The sequence below is a fragment of the Cucumis melo genome, chromosome 1 (assembly GCF_025177605.1).
Source record: "Cucumis melo cultivar AY chromosome 1, USDA_Cmelo_AY_1.0, whole genome shotgun sequence".
In the NCBI taxonomy this organism is placed as follows: domain Eukaryota; kingdom Viridiplantae; phylum Streptophyta; class Magnoliopsida; order Cucurbitales; family Cucurbitaceae; genus Cucumis; species Cucumis melo.
In genome coordinates, this window is record NC_066857.1 from 18947870 (window position 1) to 18958588 (window position 10719).

The 10719-nt window shown below is 33.8% G+C and overlaps 1 protein-coding gene across 1 annotated transcript; it reads right to left on the reverse strand.

Moving 5' to 3' along the window:
- Nucleotides 1-462: 462 nt before the first annotated feature.
- On the reverse strand, nt 463-4573 carry LOC103489767 (uncharacterized). Its single transcript, XM_008449075.2, has 4 exons — nt 4054-4573; nt 3621-3949; nt 633-794; nt 463-513 (listed from the first exon to the last, which is right to left on the reverse strand). The coding sequence occupies exons 1-4, from the start codon at nt 4571-4573 to the stop codon at nt 463-465; spliced, it is 1062 nt and encodes a 353-aa protein (XP_008447297.2).
- Between the last annotated feature and the right edge of the window lie 6146 nt (nt 4574-10719).

A 10719-nucleotide genomic window follows, 5' to 3' on the forward strand; every position in this document is an offset into this window, starting at 1 on the left:
TTTTTTCTAAAATTGAGGACACGTTTATAATTGAAATTAAAAATTTAACAACATTACAATATAAAAAATTTAATCACGATTAACCTAGTTCAATAAGAAAAACTTGCATCTTTTGTGATTATGACCAACACATCCACAACGGCCACATTTAACGCGTCTCTTCAACTCCATTTTTTAAGGAATTCTAATCTTCTTTTGTCGACCAACTACACGTTTTACATTAGGTGGAAGGATCACAATGGACATAATATCATCAGGCATTTGCTATTGACGATGATCGCCTAAGGGATTTATTACGCCTCTATATATTAAACTCAAAGTGATATTCAACTAAAGAGGTGAGACATATGACTTAATTTATAAATGTTTCATGGTGAAAATAGCACATGCATGCGCATAAGATATTTCCAATATATCCCACATCCTGCAACTACAATCCTTCATAGGTAAGTAAATCATATATTAGGAAGTTCCATCTATAACCTTGTATTTCATGTTATTAACCGGATTAACCTACATTGTAAATATATAAAAGAATTATATAATGTATATATGAAATATGGTGATGTATATTAAGCATACGTAAGTATAAATAAATTAAGCATACGTAAGTATAAATAAATTAAGCATACCTTCATTAATCGACTATGTTCAATATGTTCCTTTAATATGCCTTCAATTGTTTTGGTAAAATCAGTCACTTGATAATCAACTTCATTTCTTCGTTCAAAAAACCATCTTTGCAACATCATTCGCAAAACCTCAAGCATTGAACATATTAGTAACTCCTTAGCCTTCAGCATAGCAGAATTAAAACTCTCAGATATATTAATGGTCACAACATTATATCTCCTACGTGGTGAGTAGGCATGAGATGTAACGACCCAACTTTCCGGACTAAGCTGAGGTCACTACCAAATATCAAAACTCGACCATTCAACATAAAATTTAAAACGGACCAGTTACGATTCATTATAACATTAGAAACCTTACAAAAGACAGTTTCGGGCCCTATTTTAAATAAATCAAAAAGTCACAAAATAAAATATCAAGTCACCAGTTCAAAATCACAAGTCAAAATATTCAGACAAAATACATAGCGGAAGCGATAAGAAAACCAGACGCGTCCATATGGCCTTCACGCATCCTTCCTGCCTCTCGTCGGTCTGCCCCTCGCTGTGCCCCTACCTGAAAAGTTAAAGAAAAGAAAGGGTGAGTATAAACGTACCCAGTAAGGAACCCACTACTGGGCCCGTTAGGGGACAACAGTTAACTTCCTATTCGGGGGTACCCTACATAACAGTCTAGTGGTTCCGTAGAACGCACATATCAGTCTAGTGCTCCCGAAGGATGCACATATCAGTCTAGTGCTCCCGAAGGATGCACATATCAGTCTAGTGCTCCCGAAGGATGCACATATCAGTCTAGTGCTCCCGAAGGATGCACATATCAGTCTAGTGCTCCCGAAGGACGCACCTATCAGTAAGGCACACTACCCCATAGACGAAGCTAACTGTTACCCCTCAGTCCATACTAAACTGTCTACATCAATCACATCCCAACGGCATTCATATTACAATTCCGCCATCGGCTTTGTCAGTCAGATAGTATAGGTTTAAACAACTACACCCTCAGCTGCTATACGCATCACCAACTCGCACATCAATAGGGAAAACCCTAGGTCCAATCGACTAACCAACCAAAACCGGACTCACTGTCCTTTCCCGTCCAAATTCCATGAACCACACCCAGACCAGTGTTTTACTACATACTGAACCGTAACTTCAAGGTCCATCAACATAAAATCTCAATCCACAATTCGCAGTCACAGTATATTTACATCAGACAAATATAATAACAGTACTTAACAGTCAACACGCATACAGTTATTCGGTACAGTCACTAACGTGTAATCCCCTGTGGATTACTACGTTTTCAGTCTGGATTCGGGGTCCAGTAGTAGGAAAACCCTTACCTGATACTCGGTTATGCCCCTCGATCGAATCCACGCTCAACAGATCCATCTAGACGAAACACGAAGGTTTTAGTTGATGACTTTAGTAGAAGTCGTTTTAACAAGGTCGGAAGCGACATCCGTTGACTTACCCAAGAAAAGGAAGCTATCTCCAACCAGGCCTGCCGCGGAACCCGAGAACTTAAGCGTCAACTCTGTACTACCTTCAAGGGAGAAAAGTAGGGCCATATCTTAATCCAACATTCAAACTCGAATCGGACGAGGTAACATTAGGGAATTCATCAAAACAATCCTTACCGAAGACTCACCGTGAACCGAAGTGGAGGAAGGAAGGCTTAGGTGGTTCGGCTCGGCTCGGCTCGGCTCGGCTTAACTCGGCTTGGTTCTCGGCTCGGCTTGGTTCTCGGCTCGGCTTGGTTCTCGGCTCGGCTCGGCTCGGCTCGGCTCGGCTCACTCGGCTCGCGGCTCGGCTCACTCGGCTCGCTCGGCTCGGCTCACGCGGCTCGCTCGGCTCGGCTCACGCGGTTCGCTCGGCTCGGACTGGAAGCGGTTCGGGTCGGGTCAGCACTGGAACCGGGTCGGGTCGGGCGAAACGGGCAGCACGGTTCTGAGGCTTCTTTCTTTCGGCGAACGACGGCGGTGGCGATTCGAGGACGACACACTAGGGATGCGGTGGCTGCTTCGTGGAGCGGCGACGAGCGGCGGTGGCGGTTGCTGGGATTCGACGGACGACGACGAAGAGACGGTTTGCGGCTTGCGGATGGTGGCTGCGGCGAACGTCCGGCGAGGCTACGCACACCGACGGAGATGGAGATAGGGGCAGAGGACGGAGACGGAGAGGATGGTGATGGTGGCGGAGACGAAGAGGGATGGTGGCGGAGACGAAGAGGGATGGTGGCGGAGAGGCGCGGCGTGAGGAAGGAGAAAGCGAAAGTGAAGAAAGAAAATTTGGATGGGGGGGGCGGCGCGCAACTTAGGGTTCCTTTTCTCTTTTTTTTTTTTTTTTTTTTAAAAAAAAATATATATATATATATATATATATATATATACATACATATATAAAAACAAAATAAGTATAAATAAATATTAAAATTATTAATATTAAATAATTTAAAACAAATAATAAAATATATATTAAATAAAAATAATAATAATAATAAAGTAATAATAATAATATATTAATAATATTAATATTAAATAAATAATAATTTAATATTATGTAATAATAATGTTATTGTTTAATAATATTACTATAATATTAAATAATAATAATAATAATTCAAATATTAATATTATAACAAATAAAATAAATATTAATAATAATAATATAATTAATATTATATTATTATTATATCAACTTACACCAACATTTTAGAATTCCGAATAATTTACATAAAACGAGAAAATTTTACCTTAAATTTTCGGGGCGTTACATGAGACCACTTAGCAAAACCAATGGATTCAAGCACCTCACATATACTAGGGGCAGAAGATTCCAACAAACGCATTTCGTGTTCGAAGTCTACAATATTAAAAGTCTTCCCACATGCATGAACATGGTATCAACTATTCTCTTATACTTCAACTTTAAGTTCCTAAGTAAATGAACAAGGCACATGCAATGTAAAATGTTGGAAAATACTACCTTTATGGCTTTGCATATACTTTTATGTCTATCAGATACTATGACAACCTCATTTCGACCACCAATAATTCTCTTCAATTGGTTGCAAAACCTGGTCCATGAGCAATCATTCTCAGAATCCAAAACACAAAAGGCTAGTGGAAAAATATGATGATTGGCATCAGGTGTTGAAGCACATAACAGAGTACCACCGTACTTATTCTTCAAACTTGTTCCATCAATAGAAATGACTGGATGACAATGTTGCCAACCAGAAATGAAAGCAAATAATGCTATAAAGAAGTAAAGAAATCTACCATCGGTATCAACTTTGTATTCAACAATAGAACCTATCAACATAAAAAAAAAAAAATTAAACATATGACGAAAACATGTTAAGGAAATAATGATGGAAAATTTATGAAATAAATGACTATGTATATTGCTAATATACCTAGGTTTTTTAGTTCCAATATATATGCAAATTGGGGTAGCATCTTGTAAGAGTCCTCCGAAGATCCACGAGTATCATCCAACGCAGCCTCACAAGCACGCCATGCTTTTTGGTAAGATGTACTTAAACCATGTTGAACACGAATATAATGAACTATATCTGTGGGAGTTGACAATTCAAAACCAGCTAAAGATATTTTGTTCTTAATTAGGTCATTGATAACAGTAAAGGTGGTCTGTCTATGATCTGTTAATGGAACATCTACTGAACATGTATGTTCAGAATTAAACCTAGTAAGAACGCATAATGTCCTATCCCCATGAATAAAACAAGAAGCACGCAAGGACCATTTGCAATTTTCAATGGTGCATTGTAAAATCATAACTTTCTTGTTTGATTTCATAGTAACGTATTGAAGATTGTCTCTAAGAGCAATGACTTGTACGTACTCTTTGAACAAATATTTAGTTGAAAACATGTCTTGGACTTTCAGTGCAAAGTTGGAATCTACCTTAGACATACCTATGTTTTTAAAAAATCGACCTACATCATCATGGATTTGAGTTTGAAATGAAATCGACGACGATGAACCCAAACAAATAGATAAAGGGACAACAGAATGAACAATAAGGGCAATATGATGCTCAACATTTGATGTTATTATATGGTAAACCCATTTAACATCATTATCATTCATTTTAGCCAATTCCTTCTTAACACATTCTATAGGACCTAGGCAAAGGTATATATCAATATTGTTCATATCAATAATACTGCCTAACTTGGATCTAAGGCTAGTGTACAATTCTTTATAGCACATATGTTCATTAACTGTAATCTCGGACACACTAAAACTAACATAATTATGCGATTCATTGAAAAACCATCAAAATAGACTGCAATTTTGGTCATCCTGACAAATATATTACAAATATATGTAACTATTACCGGATGTCCCAATGTATGTATTATGGTAAATAAGAAGGGGTATATATTTAAATAAAAAGATAATTGACAGATCATATTCGTAAATAAATGTATGACAATTTATGTATATTATTAGAAATATGAAGGGGTATATATTTACAAAATCAAATAAGATAAATAACTATTGTATCTCAACTTATATGTCTAAAATAGATCTTCGAAAATATAACGTTAGACGTTGTATGAATACTATGATTTAATGGAGTACAAAACATATAAAGAATTGAGGAAGAGAACTAACCGAATATATGTGAAGATAGATGAAATTGTTGAAGAAATTAAATTGATTTCCGGCGGTGAAGCTTTGAATTGATTTCCAACGATGAAGCTCTAAACATAATGATGGAAGAAGACTTTGCAAATGTATAACGTTGGGAAATTTATTTCCAGCCGAGGATGTAACAGAATAGGTGGAGAAAGTGATATACGGGAGGCGGCCCGAAACAGTTAAGAAATATAAATTGATATACGAAGGCGGCAGACGACGTAAGATGTGTAAGTGAGAAATATATTTTTGAAAAAAAAAAATCCATATTAAAACATATATTATTATATTATCAAATGAATTATATAAGGAAATATTTTTTCATTGATATAAATTTACCATATTAATTAAAAACATAATTAAGGAAATTATATTTTACACAATAATGATATAAATAATGTAAATAAGGAAATAATTAATCATTCCTTCCGAAATTTTTATATAATTAATGTTAATCACAGGAATAAAATCGTCCTAGAAATACGTGAATTCCTAATTAAGTAAAAAAATTCTAATTTAGGATATTTGTAAAATTTAGTAGTCAAATTAGGTTTTTTTGTCTAACTCTTTCTTCAATAAAAGTTCAAATTTCATTCAATTGTTTTCAAATTTCATTTCCGGAAGAGAAGGGTTTAATAATTTTGGTTCTCTTCGATAAATTTTATTGTTCAAACCTTTTGTTATTTCAAGAGATTGAATTTCGAAGATCCAGACTCTACGTCCGCTTGTACGTCCATGTCTAAGTTTGTGGTCCCAACAATAAGACACAAAGAAGCGTGGTGAGATCGTTGGTCAGCAGTAATCTATCTTAGCACATATAGATATAGATTCTCGACCTAAGAAATTTTATTTCTAAAATTAGTAGAATTTTTTTAAAAATAAACATTTATAGTATGAGAATTTAAAATTGTTTCAAATGTCTAATTTCCTGAAGAAACTTTTATCTTCTAAATGTTTTTCAAAAAAAATTAAACAACATACTGCTTCCTCAAATACAAATGATGTTACAAATGAATCGACGCGATAGAAAAAATAGAAAATGATTTTCTTAATTGAAAATTTCCAAACTTAATTAAAAAACAATTTATTTTCAAAATACCTTTAATTTAAAAGAAAATCTTTGCATAAAAATTGTTGAAGGAAGAATTCCAGTCTATAGAAAAATTGATTCCATACAATTATTTCCAAGAAATGATATTGAAAAACATACAATTATTTCCAAGAAATGATATTGAAAAACATCAAAAGGAATTTTCATTTCTTCACATAGGTGTTGTCCAAGTAGCCTTAATTCCAATGTTCAGTATCCGAATTGGATACATCGATTTTAGCAATTTTATGTGACAAACGCCACAAAGATTTTTCAAATTCATTATTAGGAATCATTAAATCAAATTTGGCCAATGGCCTTATTTATTTTAACTGTTTTCCAATTTTTATGATGTATCTTGATGATCCACACATTCTTAAAACCTTGAGTCTAGATATTACTGGACAAGGTTTGAACTTTAAAGAAGGTGTTAAAAAATTAAACATTTGTCTACAAAATCACTTATAAGGTTTTAACTACTACCATGCACCCGATGGCTTTAATGTCGTCAACTAAAGAAAAAACCATGTTGATAGAAACAAATCTCAATGAATCATCTGTTAGTGTTTCTTAAATCCTTTCTTGGGAAGAAGTTACAAAAAATCCCCAATGGGTTCTGTACAATGCCTTCATCTCTCAAAACAAAGAAAAAGAGGTTTTCCATATCATTGAATATCCTGATGGGAAAGTAGAAATCAAGTTTGAAAATGAATCAACTAGGTTTCCTATAGTTAAAGAAAACATGAGCTCTCGAGAATTCATGAGTTCGAGACCAAGTACATCTAGTATTAGGAGTGAGCCAATACCTAATATGAACATATCAAATTCTCTAAAAATTAAATATGTTATATTAACAAGGAATATCAAATATTGTTTATGAAGAAAACCTCCTAAACTCTCCAACCCAAACTGAGATGGATACAAGTTCTCAAGTAAATGTAATTATTTCAGAATCAAAGTTTGAGCTTGACAAAGAATCCCTTAAAAAAAAGTTCATGTCAAATGCAAATAGCACTGAAAGAATTGCCTTTTTAAAAAATTAGAAAGCTATTTATAGAAGAGTTTTTCAAAACCCTTGAAATACTTCAAGCACATATTGCATTTTTTTATATGGTACAACTAAAGCAAACAGTTTGACCATCCTTGTACGATCAAAGAAAAAGAATCATGGAAAACTAAAAGAGGAGAAATCAAAGTTGATTATCCTCCGATGGAAGATGTTGAATTCAAAAGCTTTTAGAACAAAAACGTTAAAGCAAAACCTTTTCCGATCGTCAAGGAATCTGAAGAACACAAGACTCCTACAAATAAGGAAATAAAGAGTATTCAAGTTCAAAACAATTATTCTAACCAAATGTTTTCTTCAATTGAAATTCAAGTTTTCAAGCTAGAAGAAATTATCAATCCCCATACTAAAAAAGAAACTCCTAATTTTTTCCAAACCTTAGAAAAGGTCAAGATAAAAACTCAGAAACAAAATCTTCTTGATGAAATTAATAAACACCTAAGTAGCCTAAAGGACGAAAGCTCAATCAATGTCATTAATGAAGAAGACGCAGATCAATTCATGGAAGATTTTGAAAATCTCTCAGTCAATGAAGAAGAAAAACAAATCAATGAAATAAGCTTTGAAAGATTTGTTAACAAAAGAGATCAAATTAATTTCCATCTTCGACTTTCATTTCCAGGAGAAGATATAGAGCAAAGACAAAGATATGCCATAAATACAAAGTTCAATTAAGAATTCATATATGTATCGAATATTGATGGAACTCAAGAATATCAAATCTATGTTATATTAAATAATATGTTAACTTGTGTCATAGCCTATGAATCTAATGGTCATTCAAATGGAGAAGTTGTTATTCTTCTAATCAATGGATTTAGTGGAAGTCTCAAATTGTGGTGGGATCATGCCCTAACTAATCAACAACAAAAAAAAAAAAAAGCAATTAAAAATCATAAGACAAGAGTTAAAAGGATAATTAGAGTTCAAGAAGGAACTTCAGCAACTCAAGAAGTAGAAGAAGAAGTAGAGGACGCTGTAGAAACTCTTCTCTTTGCAAGTAATAAGCACTTTTATCTAGGAAGTGACAATGATGTAGATAAGCATGGGAAAATAATAAAAAAATCTAAAACATTCCTCTAGGAGAAACTTTAGATGGTATAAAAATATGTTCTTACTATGATGTAGATTTTCAAGGATTGAAATGCCAGGCATTGGAAAGAAATGTCAGGCATTGGAAAGAAATGTTCATTGATGGACTTACAAGCTTTATGGCAGAACAAGTCTACAACTCTCATAGAGTGCAGTCTAGATATTTGCAACAAGATATAAAATCGAGCCAAATTTCAAAAGCATTAAAATCTTCATAAGAGAGAAATGAAGACTTTTTGTTCTCAACATGGATTTGAGAAAGTCAAAGAACTAGGTTCTTCTTCAAGAAAAGTTCGTCTAAAAAACTATAATATGCGACCTACATATTATAGAAAATCACGAAAGTACAGCAAGCCTTACACCCATAAAGGGTATCACAAATATTCAAATTATAAGAGACCTGCTGAAAAACAAAAAAATGAAGTTCAAAAAAGAGGAAAATTAAATAAATTTTTTTTTTTTTTTGCTACAAATATAGAAAAGAAGGACATTATACCAATAAGTGTCCACAAAGAGGTTTTAATGTCACTTGACAACCGACATCTTTGCGAGCGTTATTAAAGGCCTTTAATGTCGGTTGGACTTTAATGTCGGTTTAAAAACGACATTAAAGGCCTCTTTAATGTCGGTTTAAAAACGACATTAAAGGCCTCTTTAATGTCGGTTTAAAAACGACATTAAAGGCCTTTAATGTCGGTTTTCAACCGACATCTTTGATAGTGTTATTGAAGCCCTTTAATGTCGGTTTGGCTTTAATGTCGGTTTTAAACCGACATCTTTGATAGTGTTGTTGAAGCCCTTTAATGTCGATTGGGCTATGATGTCGTTTTAAAACCGACATTAAAGAGGCCAATAATGTCAGTTTAAAACCGACATCAAAGGCTTGTTTTTGTCCATTTTTAGAAATTTATATTTATTTAGTTGTTGTATTATTGTCCATTTTTTATAAACCAACATTGAATCCATATAGGTAAATATTTTTTTCTCGCTCCAACAAATGAATATTATTTTAGAAACTACAATATTTATCTTTTACAAATACACAAAATGAAAACTTAATATTGTGTTTATATACACATTCTACAATAGTACATGAAACAAGATCCTAATACAAATAAGAAATCCTAAACGTCTTCTCAGTCTTCAACCTTCAACGATCGCCTGGCTATCTAAACAATCGCTTAGCTTTCAATCTGATGACTTCAATCATTCTACAAACAATATCAAAATAAACCATTTAATCTGATATCATCTCCATTATTGCAAACAAACATGTCAAGCATAGTAATAAGCAGTTCTATAGCCTGTGGGGACTCATAGGAGAAAGAAAGTGTCCCCTGAAAAGGGAGGAATTAACAGCCAAAATCATTGACTTTCATTTACACCACATATAATACACACAGAAAGTTCAAAGGGTCTTCCAATCAGGTTCAAAACACAATGTCATTTATAATACAACCAGTTATGTCCACAAGTTCTTCACTATTTAACTAACCATCAGCATATGTTGCAAAAACTGTAGGTCTATAATACAACCAGCTAAAGTCAAATGTTCCGTTGTTGAGTTTGGTCTATAATCCAAACTGTAGGTTTCATTTGAGGACAATCTAAACTATAGGTTGTCTAAACCATGATTTAATCATAATAAGTCAAAAACCATTAAGATGTAAAAGCAAAAGACAAAAGGTTTAGTGACAAACCTGAGCCACTGAGACCTGTGAACCTTGTTACAATATGCATTTGCCGAGGAAGTGAGGTCTTGAGCACCATTTATGCCAACAAAAATTGATTACATAAAGGAGAAGAAGAAGAAAGTTAAAAGGCCTTCAAGTACTCATTTGTAGTGAAAATGTATCATTCATCATCACTAGACCTATTTCCCCTTCTGTCACACTATTTCAAATTAATATACATTTGGTACTAAATAGGGGAACCTAAATAAGCTTGTAAAACTCAATGCAACTTGAAAGCAAACAAGGATGAACAAGATTATATTCCGGAATTATGTTTTTTTTTTTTTACATTCTCTTTTCGTTGCCATTATGTCTAAAAAAATATATATAAATGCAAAGTAATCAAGACTGACTTCCGAACAAATCAACTCAGACCAAACCCAGTTTTAGTTTCTGCCAAGCATCTATAGGAATCTCAGTTAAGGGTACTATA

Coding starts and splice junctions, on each gene's coding strand:
- LOC103489767 (XM_008449075.2), bottom strand. CDS start 4,573: ATGTCTAAGGTAGATTCCAACTTTGCACTGAAAGTCCAAGACATGTTT. Junction 795..3,620: donor GTATATGCAAAGCCATAAAG/GTAGTATTTTCC, acceptor GCTATGCTGAAG/GCTAAGGAGTTACTAATATG. Junction 514..632: donor AACATAGTCGATTAATGAAG/GTATGCTTAATT, acceptor TTTACAATGTAG/GTTAATCCGGTTAATAACAT.